Genomic DNA, 15,378 nt, shown 5'->3' with positions numbered 1-15,378 from the left:
ATTTAACGTTGAAAAATGTAAAGTACTTAACGTAGGCAAGACCATTGGAGATACTAAATACAGCTTAGATAACAAAGAAATTAGCAAATCGGAATGCGAGAGAGATCTAGGAGTTATGATTAGTAATGACCTTAAACCAAGGCAACAGTGTATTAATGCGAGAAATAAAGCAAATAGGGTCCTAGGATTTATTTCGAGAAGCATGAGCAACAGATCATGTAAAGTAATACTGAAACTTTATCTAGCATTAGTAAGGCCACATTTAGACTACGCAGTACAATTTTAGTGTCCTTACTATAGAATGGATATTAATTCGTTAGAAATTGTACAGAGAAGAATGACAAAAGTGATACATGACGTCCAGAACCTGTCATATGAAGACAGACTGAAAAGACTTAAGTCTGCATTCGCTAGAGAGGCGTAGAGTAAGGGGAGACTTAATTGAGGTGTTTAAGTGGATGAAGGGTATAAAAAAGGGAGATATTAGCAAGGTACTTAAAGTGAGCATACAGGATAGAACTAGAAATAATGGTTTCAAACTAGAAAAATTCCGTTTCAGTAAGGAAAATCGGTAGAAATTGGTTTGGTAATAGAGTAGTAGACGAATGGAATAAGCTACCTAGTAAAGTAGTTGCTGCCTCTTCCATTGAGAGTTTCAAGTATAGGCTAGATAAGCATATGACAAATAAGGGGTGGATATAGAAAAAAAATATCTTATAACCAATACTAATTCATAATTTTTCCTTTTCAGGTTACACGATGGTAGTTTCTATTCTCTTTTCATACTTTTCTGTAAAATGTCCACGCCAGTTTTTCTATACTGCGTGGTGTTCTTTCTTTTTCCTGCCGGCTTCGGCTGGAAGGTTTGGAGGGCGGGGGAGAGCCTTCTTCTTTGCTATCCTTATCTCATTCTAGTAGTTCAGTTACTCTTCTAGGAGTTGCCTAGCATGGGCCAACTGGCCTACTGCAGTTATCCTCTCTTCTTATGTTCTTATGTACAATAAGCCCCGTTCCTCGCCTGAGAGTCACCAGCTGATGAGTGCAAGTGTGCAATATAGGAGGTATTGGGCACTTGCAGTCGATGGTGGTCTGTTGGGCGAGGTACTACACATTTTTTGTACAAATTATATAAATACATTATACCATCTTGTTCAAGTTGTGCTAATTAGGGCCGACAGCTGACGTATATGGAAATGTTACGGACTCGTCTGGTTCCCTTTCATATATTGATGTCTCCTATATTAGGTTGTGCCTCGACTGACAGTCAGCAGGTGATGAGTGCAGGAATGTAATGTAGAAAGGCATTACATATCTGCAGTCGATGGTGTTCCCTTGGTCGAGGCTTTTCTACCATTAATGTAGGTCCAGATATTTGTCTCTTAGGATTTAGTATAGGTCAGCAATTTGTCTGTTAGGTGATTAGTTTTAGGGTCTTTAGGTATTATTGTTTATAAAATATAAGGTCAAACAATTTAGAAGAAAAATAATAAAAATAAAAATAAAAAAAATAAAATAAAAATTATATATATATATATATATATATATATATATATATATATATATATATATATATATATATATATACAGTCGTCAGCACAAATTCCCGATGTCGCTAACCAAGGGAAAACTGCCACTTTTCACCAGATTATTAAATTTTCGACATCAAAGTCGGTCTACTGAACTCCGTTCACTTAAAGGAAGGGAGAAATTATAACAACATTAATTTAGTCACTTCTATAAGGAAGAGAGGCTGTATTATAGTCAAAGAAAATAAAGAAATGGTGGGCTGAGTCTACCATCTCGGTTGGGGACGGCTATTAATCTTTCCTTCCTTAAATAACGATAAGCTTTATTTTACATCCATTTCATGTATTTGTCAACCAAAACAAAAATAAACAGTGTTATGAGAAACATGTAACGATTTTTCATTAAGAAACATTAGCACGACACGGCTGAAGATCGAACATTACGATTATAAACAATAGCAAACGTCTGTCTACTGCCCCGCTGGACCTATTTTACAAAGATCATGGAAAACCGTTGCAGAGAAAAATGGGCAGTACCTAGACTGAATTATTTCCTGAAGTCTAGAGGAATACCCTGTTCAGGGTACACCACTGGCGTGTTGTTTTGATTTTTTGTACGGTATTTTGGAGCCCTCGGCATCGTCGGATTTCGGCCGGCGGTCTCGTCTCTGCACGATTTCGGCTTCAAACATTGTACAAGTTTCCTACGAAAAACTCTGCAGATTTTCTTCATCATTTTGGAGATGCAGCATTGTTCTTTTAGAAAGCTAAATTATATGGGTTTCAAACAAAATGTGCAGCTAGAGACTTGTAAATATGTGATGAATGCCGTCACACCCGGTGTGCTTTCACGGCTTCTATAGTAACGTTTTCCTGCATTTACCGCATTAAAGCATACCTAGGAAATTAGTATAACTACTAAAGAATAATATCATGAAGAACTTACGTACGGTATACCATTAAATATCACAGGAGAGATTTTTAAAGATATGCGACTTATGTGGTCTCTGCATGAGTAGCCTCGACTTCCATATTGAACTAGCTGGAGATCAGTGGCAACTCTTGAGTTCGTGACGGTGGGAATTCGCTGCAAGCCTGCTCGTGTGATGTGGTTGTTTTGTCTGGCAACAGTGTATTGGAACTAGTCGCCACACAGGCTCTTATACGCTTTAAAGACGTGTTTGTAAGAATTAGTGCTATAAATCGCCCAGAATGCAATTGTCTTTATATCTGATTAGCATAAACGTGAGCAAAAGACGACAGAAAAATGTTGTAGAGTGATGAAACTTCTGCTTTCTCCCTCGTACCCACCCCATGTCCCTCCCCACCCTACCTCTCAACTCCACCCCCCCAGTGCTCCTTCACTTCCACTCCCCTCTCTCCGCACCCTGTCTACCTTAACCACGGCGCAGATCTACGTAATGAACTGCACTCTTCTCCATTTCTTGTCTATTCCTGTAACCTTTTAGCTCCTTATATTCGAGAGTATCTTGCCATTCCTCAGTCTTTTTCACCCACTCTTTACTCCAAACGTGATACAGTAGTTTGAAACATGATGGGTTCTGATCCTGCTTCATGAATCAGTGAACAGTATGAGGAGGATGGGAACATTTTCCTTAAAACGAGAGAGAGAGAGAGAGAGAGAGAGAGGCAGACAGACAGACAGACAGAGACTGAGACAGAGAGAGAGGGAGAGAGAGAGGAAGTAGGAGGAATGGACACAAATGTTTGTTTAATTTCGCCTACTGAAATAATAGCCACCAACTGCCAGGCTCACTGAACACACACACACATACACACACACACACACACACACACAGTAAGGAATAATACACCACAAGAACGAGACCTCAAACGTTTCTGTATCTAGCGGCTGTTGGTAGTGACAAGGAGTGGAGAAAAGAATGAACAATGGAATAAATAGAGAGGGAATCAGACGGGGAGGGTGAGAAAGGGATTAGAACAGGAAGGAATATTGGTAATTAGCCTTGGATACATTTTATTAAAGCTTTTCGAGCAATTGAGAACAGGACAATATTGGTTTAGTAAACAGTCAAGAGAGAATTGTGATGCACCAGTCGGGCTAGTGCCGTGGATAAATGAATGAAGGTAGAGAGAATGAGGAGAGGAGAAAGTGGAGAGGCATGAACGTGAGTGGGGAGTAGGGGGGGAAGGAGGGGTGGGGGGACATCAGGAGGAGAAAGGGGGAGAGAGGGGAAGGGAGTTTAGACACGTTATGAGCAATGTCAGAGTATTACGCTCGTTCGTCGTTTCATAACATTCTGTCAGCTTTTGCACTTTTTTTTTATACTGATTAAATACGGTATACGTAATATTGTACTCTAGCCAGCCTCTAGTACCATTTAAAAAAAAAAAAAATACACGTCGTTAAAGTGTATAAAAGGCTACGTGGCAACTAGTACTCTTACACTGTTGCAGGACAAAAGGACTCACATCACACGAGTAGACTTGCAGCGAATTTATGCTGATAATTGTACGTGTCCATGAAAGTGTGTTTGTGTATATGCATGGTTGTGTGTGTGTATATATATGTATATATATATATATCTTTGTATATATATGTATATACATACACACACACACACACACACACACACCCACACACATATATATATATATATATATATATATATATATATATATATATATATATATATATATATATATATATATATGTATCTATGTGTATATGTATATACATATATATATGGCCTTAATCACCAGGGGTTTCGGTCCCAATGATAGATAGGTAAAAAAAAAAAAAAAAAAAATCGTCAGTGAGGTTGTTATCGCAGGCAGAGACAATTTCATGAAAACAGACAGTTCCGTACTTCGCAGCCTGGCCATTAATATAACAGACATTATGACCGGCGATGGCGTTTACATTCACGGTCCGGTAATGACCTGTGTAACACATACAGTACGTCACACTATTACTGACTGCCATTACTTAGCAAAACAGTTTTCGGGGGAAGAATAGCACCACGTTCAAAAACTTCCAACATAGCAGTTACAAAAACAATGAGTTGCCTTCAGTACTGTTCGTTTATTAGACGACTGAAGGCATGTTGTGCGTGGAAATTGCGGTCAGGTGGATATCTCACTTTTTGTGGATACAGGTTCTGTCGTCAACTTACTATTTTAAGCGGCGTTAGAAAGAATTTAGTGTAACAGATCGAAACGTGTTAGCTTCCTTGAGCCCCCAGCCCGAAATCTATGCACGGTGGATGGATCATATTTAGACATTAAAGGCAAAACCCAGCTTAGAATATCTTTATATGACTCGGCAGACCCATTCATTTCTGATTTCTATGTTACACCCTGGATTAGCTGTCCTGTCGATGTTTTAATCGGTGTTCAAACAATGGTAGATGAAAATATCAATGTGTTACCGGCGAAAGGGGGAGCCACTATTCAAGGTTTGTTTGTGCCAAGCATCACCGACCACTCTTCTCAGTCACTAGTAGATACAGTTACGATCCCTCCTAATGATCCATCCTCCTCTGATCTGCCTGATCCAGTTACTGACTTCTCTGATTTCCTTAATGATGAACTGTACTCATTACTGTTTGATCATGGTGAGCCATCCTGTGGCACTGAGCTGTCATCGAACTCATTGCCAATAGCAGACGTTACGAAGTCCTCAACACCAAACACAGTGGTGGCAAAAAAAAAAAAAAAAAACAGTGGCGGTAAAACAGTGCACGGTTTTACCGCCCAATGTATTGTCTCTGATGATTGCTGGGTCACCTAGCTGTGTCGTTCAGTTCCTAAACTGGTACTCTCACCCAGTTCTGTTGTATAACCCACTGTTATGTATATCATGAATTACCTTACACCCATGTAATCTTGTCAGCATTACCAAAGGTTGTTACATTTAATTCTTTCTAATCACTGAAACTGTGTTATGACTGTAACTTCCTTCACTACCTGTATTCATTATCCTAGTTGCTTTCATACATATGAAATTATTATTAATATCAGTGTAGTTTCATTGACGAATTAGTCAAAAGTGCATATGATTACAGTACTTGCATTTTGAGTTGCTATAAGATTAGTACAACCACCAAAGGACGTTGATACTTCTCGTAAAGAGTATAATTAATGTTTATATATGAAGTGAAAAGAAATTGTAATCTAATACTGAACAACAGAAAATGATGCCAGGTGAAAACAAAATGTTGGCATGATAATACAAATAACATTTAATATTATGTAGGACAAGAAAAATTATCTGATGCAATGATCTATGGTAAAATGATATAACAGAAAGAACATGTGTCCGGATAAGGCTACAACTCATTTTACGTACATTCTACAATGCATTTCATAAAAGGAAACGAAATATGTTGTACAGGCTACCTTGTGTGAAATTGTGAAGACACCTAACAGACAGATTGAACACTCTTTTGGGATTATGATTACTGTTACAACTCCTGAAGGTTCCCATGTAACCAACTGTGTGTAATTCTCTTGTGCATTACTAGCACATGTATCAGCATGAAGATCCTACGGGACGAACCTCACTTATGAGGTCATGATGTGCTTTGAGGACACTGATGTTGAGAACACAGTACATAGCCATATATGCATAATACTGCTAATTTCACTTCATTTTGGACAACGTCATCCTATGTATATCATACCTGCAAGTTTCTTACTACCATTATTACTTTCATATATATATATATATATATATATATATATATATATATATATATATATATATATATATGTGTGTGTGTGTGTGTGTGTTTGTGTGTGTGTGTGTGTGTGTATTGCTTACTTCCCCTATGGTCTCTATAAGCACTGATAAATTGTTACCAATGATTTGTACTTTGCTCATACTATCTATAACTCTTATTTTATTCTATTTTTACCATGACCATGTGTTTGTTTTATAATTATTATTTTGTCTTATCGTACATAAACGAACTATTTAATCCAGCTATTTACACTGAAACCCATACTTTTCTTATTTTATAATATCCATCGTATTCATCAATGATTAGGAACGTATGGACTAGACTCTTATCTATATATTTTCCCATTGTGTCTGGAGACAGAGCTTTAGTTACCCCGAGGAAATTGTTACTAATGATTTCTTAATAACAGGGCAGTGTATAAATTGTTAACTTTGTTTATTCTTATGTAAAGGTTAATTTTTGTATTATGTAGCTATGTGTAAGTATGTGTAGCTGTGAGAAGGGCTACGTGACTGATTTTGCTGAATTTGGTCTCGCCACTGCTTGGGTTTTGATTATGTAGCATCTTTTGAAAGCTAGACCTGGGAGCGCGCCCGGCTCTCTACCAGTTCAAACCAGGGCGTCATTCAGGGCACAACTGTTACATCTAGTCAAGAATAAAGAAGAAAAACTAGCGAGGATTTTCAGCTCATTCTTACCTACAATCATTATTTCATAATGCTGTAGTGAAGGATATTTGAAATTTATTTATAACCCATTCATTCTGAGGAATATTTTTAACTGAATAATGTTAAGTTGGTCGTAGGTGGAGGCGACCTCCATCCACACACTTGATGTGTGCCGCCTAATTCTTCCTTCATGTCTATTGTTCTTTTTTTGTGTCTGTCCATTCTATCACTATTACCCTTCTTTCCACTTGAGTTTGCTCTTCACCGAGTGACAAGTTAAATGGTTTCATGTAAACCAGGAAACCGTTTACTACATACGATGGTAACCATATTGCCAAATAACGGGGTGACATGAAGCCTACTATGGTGCTCTGTTACCTGGATGGAGAGACGCAAACGTGGCATCCTCTCAGGAATTAACCTCTACACTAATACCTGCTTCTCGCTGTGGCGAGGTGGTGTCAGATGCTTGGTAACCTCGCTTCAATGTATGGGACGACTGTTCTGGTGTCAACATCTTTTTCCATATGAAGTTGTAGTATCACACATTGTACATAATAATTTTTAAAGCTGTTTAGTCATAATTAACAGTGTGTAATGAAGTGTGAATGATGAACAACCAAATATCATTTCGCTGTTAGCTGTGGTATAGAAGAAGGTGGATGGCAGACCACAAGTGCCACCCTGTTTCAATTATAAAAAGAAGGTTAGGAGAAGTGAAAAGATATATGAATAGTGCGTAAGTGTAAAGTCCTGGGGAACCATTTATTATGTTGGTATATGTGAATGTACTTAATACCATTTAATAGAGGTGTATAATGTGCTAGTAGAGTTGTCATTTATATCTACTTTTTGCATAGGCCCAGAGTATATATAAATGCACGGCACCTCACTTTTTAGCTGACCTCAGCACCGCGCCCTAGTCGGCACGGTGAGCGTACAGCGTCAGAACCCGTTTTACATTTTAAAGGGAGGGTGTATCGCTCTTACATATCTCTCGGGTCGCAGTTATATTATTCTGTACCCAATAAAGAGAGATTTAATCTGCTCATTTCTGTCACCTTACGCTACCACTTAATAACAGACCAGCTTCCACCTTCTCGTGGCAGAGGACCTTTGGTGGGAATTGTCGGGCAGTGACGGCGAGTAGCTGACGTGTACTACAGACAGTGTCGTCGATCCAACACGGTGGTCTAGTTATACTATACAGCAGAACACATCTACTGGTGCTAGCGGTGGCACGATATTTAGTGCTAGCCGTGTACCGATACACGACCTTGTAAGAGCTTTTGCTTGCCTGCGGCTTATAAGTCGGCTCGATCCGACAAACTGGGGTAGCACAACAATAACAACAACAACAAAAGGTTGCCAAGTAATGGCAAAATCATACTAAAATTTGTCACCTTAATCGAAGAGCTAAAAGTGAAACAGTGTAGGTTATACTATATTTTACTTCTCTGACCATTCCCTCGTAATGAAGGATATATATCATATTCATGAATATCTTTATTTTTATTTGATTGCGACGGTCTGGTTACGCATTTACGTTTCACAAAAATTTTCCTTCTGGAAATTAAATCCAGGATATTGCATCTTGCCCTGATGTCGATGGAATAGTATCGTTATATATTTCGTTCATACAGGTAATTGGTAGAATTTGACCTATCGATATTCACGTTTATATATATAATACTATAAAGAGAGAGAGAGAGAGAGAGAGAGAGAGAGAGAGAGAATATATATATATATATATATCTATATATATATATATATATATATATATATATATATATATAAAAGAAAAGGAAATGTAATACACTGTAAGTGTATATTTATGAATAGACCATAAGTTTTATTTAAGTGTACTCAAATGCATAAGAATAATTGATAAGTTACCGTGCAACCAATAAGAGCCATCAAAACTCATCACCACTCTCCCCAGCCACTCCAATCCTCGCTATCACAGTTCATCGCCAGTCATTGACTATAAATAACTATCCTAGGCCTTTCTCTCTACTACATACCTCGACTCCAAATCTCTTTGTCACCACTTATCACCATTCCAAGCTTTTATGTCGTAACTCATCATCAGTCTCATCCGCCTCTCCAAGCCACCCTTTCTCCTGCAGTTTAAGGTTCAGACTTGTTTTCGGCCTTCTTCATTCCGCCATAATACATAATACGTTCAGAGATAACCACTAACAGCCTGTCGACTGTACTGTTCATAAACCCCAAAACGTTCGACTAGGCTTGAGAATGTGCTTGTATAGCTCCAATCGTTTGTAGGTTACCTAAATACTTCTTGATCTAGTTGGGGGTTTAGGGGTTGGGTGAGGCTGTAAATACATTGAGGGTTTGAGTGATAAATCAGTGGATTTGTGATCCATTATCATTTGGCAGTCTGCTTATAGATTTGTTATCTGATGTACTTAGCTTTTTCTGCCCATGAATCCTACACACGCTTCATCCTTCTCAGTTAAAACACAAAGCAATGCCTCATTGTTACATGCACCAAAGATCCATGGACTGCCCGGTGGAAGTGGCCGGATTCAATCACTCCGTTGTGGTAGTATCCAACTTCACCAAAGGACACAACAACAATAACCGAGAATACAACAGCAAGAATAACGTACTCCATATCTATCCAAAGGGAAAATTAAACATTTAAAACTGTCCACTGTTTATTGACAAGAATATAAGGTTTGCTCTTCACTCCGTGTCTGTTAGACTCCGCCATTTCTGTTCTCTGTCATCCTACCTCAGTGTTCAGGAAGTTCAGCCATCCTGCGCCTACGATGACCTGCAAGTGAGTCATCACGTTGTGGTTCATTATGCACCTTTGACCATAAGACGTCATTTATTTTATATATCTTGCTGTTTTATGATGATTTACTGACCTAAAGAGAGAGTTATATGAATCCGTTCACTTCGAACTTCCTTCACTATGCTGAAAGTTAGAAAAAAAAGAAAAAGGCTTATAGTTGGAAGTAAAAAATGAAAATGGCGTACTCAGACAAATGAGTTAATGGAAGAAGAGCATTGTTATGGAAGATCCTGATTCTAAGTGATGGGTGAAAGTTAGAGGTTATACTATTGACTCAGAACTTAATTACTTCAACATCAATGAAAGTGTTATGTGTATGTTACATGTGCCGGTGTAAAGTACGGAAGTGTTAAGTCTGTGTTAGGTGTGGGAGTGTGATACATGAGGGGTATGAAGCTTGTGTTAGGTGTGGCAATGTGGAGCACAGGAGTATTAAATGTGTGTGTTATGTGTGGTAGTGTGAAGTATGGGGTGTTAAGTTGGTGTTAGGTGTGGCAGTGTGAAGTAGAGGGAGTTAAGTGTGTGACAGGTGTGGCAGTATGAAGTATGGGAATGTTAAGAGTGTGTTCGGTGTGGCAGTGTGAGGTATGGGTTTGCTATGTTTGTGTAAGATGTGGCTATGTTAGGTGTGTGTGTGTGTGTGTGTGTGTGTGTGTGTGTTAATCACAGCAGAGCAAACAGTGCGAAGTGTGGTAGTGCAAGTTATGTATAAGATGTAACATTATTTATTGTGGGAGCATGAGGTGTGACTGTATGATAAAGTGAGGGGAGGCAGACTGAGGCAGACAGTGTGAAGTGTGGTAATGTGACGTGTGGCGGTGTAAGACATGTATAGGGAGTGAAATAGTTTTATGTATGGCAGTGTGATGTGCGGAAGTGTGAGATTTGGCAGTAAAGGGTGACAGTATGAGGTTTGATAAAGCAAGATTGGGGGGGCGGGGGTATGACTAAGACGTAGTAATATGGTTTGTGGCATTGTGAGGTTCGACAGTGTGTCGCTGTGGAGTGTGCGGACAGTGTATAGTGTGGGCAGGAAGGGCTGCAGCAGTATGGGATGTGCGTAGTGTGATCTCTGGGTACTGTGGGATGCGGGCATTTTGGGATGTGGCCAGTGTGAGGTGCTGCAGTGTGAGGCACAGCAGTGTTCGGTTTGACAGTACAGCATGTGGTTTGGCAGTGTGTGGTATGACATTGTGAGGCATTACAGTGACGTGTTTGTGAAGTGTGGTAGTGTGAAGGTTGAGAGTATGAAATGGAGCAGCATGAAGTATGACAGTGTTGGCTTTAACAGCGTTAGGTGTGGGAGAATGAGGTAAACTATTCTCAGGTGTGGCAGTGTGGGGTGGGAGTGAGAGGTGCTGCAGTGTGGATTATGTGTGAAGTGTGGCATTGTGAGGTGCCGTGGTGTGAGTTGTGGCAACGTGAATTCCGGCAGTATGCGTTGTGGCAGTATAAAAAAAAAAAAAAAAAAAAAAAAAAACTGAGCCGTGGCAGTGTGAAGACTGTCAGGTTTTCTAATGCGCAGTAAAAATTTTAACTTACTGTGAATCTCAAATACTGTACTGAAGAGTTATATACTGGTGTTTTAAAATTAAAATCTAAATAGAACAGGTACATTACACTCTAGTTCTTTAGGTTATGTGATTAACAAAGCGTAGTATTTCCCAGTTACCAAGTATGTTGCCATATAACCCACTCATGCACAAGGTACTGTTAGATCATACGTACCATAAGGACGCTGTAGGTAGGTCCGTGGGAGAGAGGGATAAAAGAGAAAGTATTAGTACTGGGATGAAAGAGAACTGAAACTACAAAAACTACAAAGGTCACTATGATTGTCATCTTAATATTCATCATCATTATCATCATCATCATCATCATCCTAATTTACTTCCTCTAACATACTAATGGGGTGGGAAGAGTTAGAGCAACTGTGCAGCAAATCCTGCTAGTAGAGTTATAAATGTTTTCAAACATCCCTTCCATTCACATTCATTTGAGCAATCCACCTCTTCTACACACATTCCCTTCGCCATTTCACCTCCTCCATACATTTTCCATCATTCCACCTCTTCCATAATTACTCCTTTCATGATGCCACCTGGTCCATAAACACTCCATTCACTATTCCACCTCTTCCATAAACATATCTTCATTATTCCACCCATATCACACGCTCCCTTTATCGTTACATCTTGTTCTTGCGCTTCCTCTCCCCATTCTTCAATCAGTTTATCGGTTATCTTCGCAGTCTTTCTCAGCGGCTTCTTCTTACCTTGGGGCAGATGGGGCAGCACTGGCAGGGCGGGGTGTACACGGGAACTGGGCAGCGAGGTATAGCGCAGAGGACGAGGGCACAGTTCAGTGGACGCTTACATCCAGGTTTGTATTGCCCACTGGATAAAGGAGAGAGGCGGTGAGATATAATTTTTGTAATTTTGTTTTTACCTTTACAAATACGTTCACTGGAAGAAAGGGAGAGGCTATAAGATGCTGTAGGATTTTGACTGTTTATTTTTACCGTTTTGGATACTGCTCACTGAAAGAAAAAGAGTCTGTGAGAGTTACACTTTTTTGCAAGATTGTTTTCATCTTTTTTCGATGATAAATGGAACTTTTAAAGGCAGTATATATGTAACATATGTTTCCGTTTTTACAAAATATTTTCGTCTTTCTTCAGGATATGTGTACATAGCAAAGATAGTTTGAAGGACTTTTCATTGTTTTGTAGGTAACACAGTGCTGTACAGTATATATCACTAACAATGAGTTTGCAAAATGTGTTCATATGCATAATCATAGCGTTTATCATTATCATCATAGTCCTCACCATCCCCATCAGCAGAATCAGCTGCTGCAGCCCCCCAAATCTTGCCCAAAGATAGTAATGTCGTTATTACCTCAGCCATCATCATAAAGTTACATAGTGTACAATGGAGCCTGTCCTTAAACCTATAACATAGGCTAGAAAGACAAATGGGCAGATATATAGGCTAAACGCATAGATATACATACAGATAAAATTATAGACAGGCAGATAGGTAGATAAATAGATAGAGATAAATAGATAGATAAATATAGATAAGTAGACAAATATACCTATCCGTGTTTGTCCATGTATTTATCTACCTATCTGATTCTGCCTATCTATCCATCTACCTTGAAAGAAAGAGAGAGAGAGAGAGAGAGAGAGAGAGAGAGAGAGAGAGAGAGAGAGAGAGATGAATGGATGGTTATAAATACTGATCAACATTTTGCGTCGATACACAGATATACTGTACACCAATAAAAAATTAATTTCCGTCCATCATCATCATGATCATCATTGTCTAATTCCTCACTAATTTTTGCATAAGTCAGTTGATTGCAGGACATATGAAGGTTTATAAAACCAATTGTACACTTTCTTATTACCATCATGAACACCACCACCACAATTTCATTCATCATTGCCGTCTTCATGATCATCATCATCAGCATCAACACCATCATCATCATCATCACAGTGACATAATCTTATTTTCTAATAATTAATGGTGTGAATAGGATCCAGAGAAGAGCATATAAGCGAAAATTTCAACTATGTTAATGAAAATAATCCAATTGGAAGAACCTTACACACAGCAGGTTACTGGAAAAGATGAAAAAAGTATTTGTCCTGTAGAGGACTGACTCAAGCCGTTGATGATGATGATGATTATGGTTACATTCTCAGTTAAGCTGAGAGAGAGAGAGAGACAGACAGACAGACAGAGACAGAGACAAAGAGATGTATATAAAAAGGAGCATACAACATCCAAGTGATATAACTGGCCTATAGGACAAATATTTGACTTTGAGCAACGACACTGACGCTTCACCGAGTAATCTCAAAATAGAATTATTATTGCCCACTGAGGCGATATAGAGGCGATAGAGTTTTTGTCGATGTGTGTGTGTGTGTGTGTGTGTGTGTGTGTGTGTGTGTGTGTTGGTAATATATCTCGAAAAGTTGTCCATGAAATTTCGTAAACCTTCAGGAAATACCAACTATGTGGATGTCCAGAAGCCTATTGCTTTTGACGAGAATTTGATCAAAGATGGCCGAATGCTGGCTGCCATATATTTTTTATTATGGATTGGCTTTTTTGTGATACTCAGTGATTGAATTCCTTAGTTTTACTACTTTTCTTCAAAATTGTTTTGTGGGTAGCTAGTACTTCAGCCACCATGTCTTGTCGGACGATTAGTATTGGGCCTCAAGATACTTTTGTTCCATTGTATCCTTTCTCAGTCCACAGTCACACCACTAAGTTTGGTCTACATCGGACGAAAACTGCTGAAGTTGATGTTATCGTGTATAAATGACTTTTGAAGTACCGTTTAGAAAATCATTTCCAATCGAATGAGAACAGGTTGAGCTATAGCGTCAAGCCTTTGACCTTGCCCTCTGCCTGATGGTTCTAAAATCCAGTTAAGTCTCCAAAGCCTTGCCTTCCCCTCAACCCTCTCAGTAGTAATGGATCACAACTTTTAAGATGATTATTCACTGTGACCTTGACTTGTACCTTAAACAAAACAAAGAGGTCAACCTCTCATCTAACCATCAATCCTTCCACCAAGTTGGATTTAAACTGGACCAAAACGTTTGAGTTATGATTTTCACACACACACACACACACACACACACACACACACACACACACACACACACACACTGAGACATGCAGTGTGTTCCAGAGCCTTTAGTGTATTACAAGAGAACAACAAATCAAAGAGAGAGAGAGAGAGAGAGAGAGAGAGAGAGAGAGATACTCACGCTGTCAGAGGAGGTACAGCCACCGCCACCACTAACAACACCAGCACAAAGCGAGCCCCAACCATTGTCACTGCAACACAGTCTGAAACACAAAATACTGTCACTTAAACACATTAGTAACGTGATATTTTAAAGATATTTTGCTCACACTTTGCTGGATTCCTTCTTAGCGGAAGAACTTGAAACATTCATTATTATTATTATTTTCTTTTTTAATCACCACACGATTCTGTTTAATAATGTTGAACTTTTCGAACTGGAAGTGTTAAGCAAATCCTTTAATAACCCTGTTCCCTACATCTGGAACTCATACAAACTTAATAAATCTGTCCGGTAGAAATAAAAGTAATATCGAAATGATCCTCCGGCTGAAGTGATTAATGATGATTGTTTTGAACCTCTCCACGGTCAGAAATTTTCCAAAATTAAATGTAACGATATTAAGGTGGCAAGGATAAAAAGACGGCAGCATAAAGATAAGCTTGAGCCATTCCATAGAGCATTGTCCATTTCATTTTGTATTCGCTGCAAACAATGTTATTCAGCTTTCGGAAGATGTTTGATGGAGAAGGGGATAAGATTTGGACGGTAGACTATGGTGGCATCAAGGAATGGGAAATTAGGATAGGCTGTCAAGCAGGAGGGAAGAAAACTAGGCAAGTGTGAAAGAAAGAAGGCAGTAGGGAAAACAGGCAAGCAGGATGATGGAAGGCAGACAAAAAGGTAAACCGTTTCGGTAGGCAGGAAGAAAAGGAAAGGTAAGTGCTAGGTTGGCAGACTGGAAGGAATGGATCATAGGCAAGAAATATGAATGGAAGGCTAGACAGGCAGGATG

The 15,378-nt window shown here is 39.0% G+C and overlaps 1 protein-coding gene across 4 annotated transcripts in view; it reads right to left on the bottom strand.

Moving 5' to 3' along the window:
- The window catches only part of LOC145416658 (paralithocin 2-like), a 57,168-nt gene extending 42,546 nt beyond the window's left edge, over positions 1 to 14,622 (bottom strand). For 2 of the 4 annotated variants that reach the window (XM_080285592.1, XM_080285591.1), the window contains exons 1-2: positions 14,544 to 14,622; positions 12,021 to 12,141 (exon numbers count right to left, since the gene is read on the bottom strand). In XM_080285592.1, coding sequence (XP_080141718.1) covers positions 12,021 to 12,141; positions 14,544 to 14,608 — 186 coding nt within the window. In that variant the 5' untranslated portion in view covers positions 14,609 to 14,622. Of the gene's footprint in view, positions 1 to 9,647; positions 9,722 to 11,473; positions 11,484 to 12,020; positions 12,142 to 14,543 lie in introns of those variants that run through there. The other 2 variants (XM_080285593.1, XM_080285594.1) reach the window with 2 other exon arrangements.
- Positions 14,623 to 15,378: the final 756 nt, after the last annotated feature.

The sequence above is a fragment of the Coenobita brevimanus genome, chromosome 107, assembly GCF_032717465.1.
Source record: "Coenobita brevimanus isolate Jiangsu-jjx chromosome 107, ASM3271746v2, whole genome shotgun sequence".
Lineage (NCBI taxonomy): Eukaryota > Metazoa > Arthropoda > Malacostraca > Decapoda > Coenobitidae > Coenobita > Coenobita brevimanus.
The sequence above is the reverse complement of the archived record's forward strand: the minus strand, read 5'-3'. Positions and strand labels throughout refer to the sequence as shown.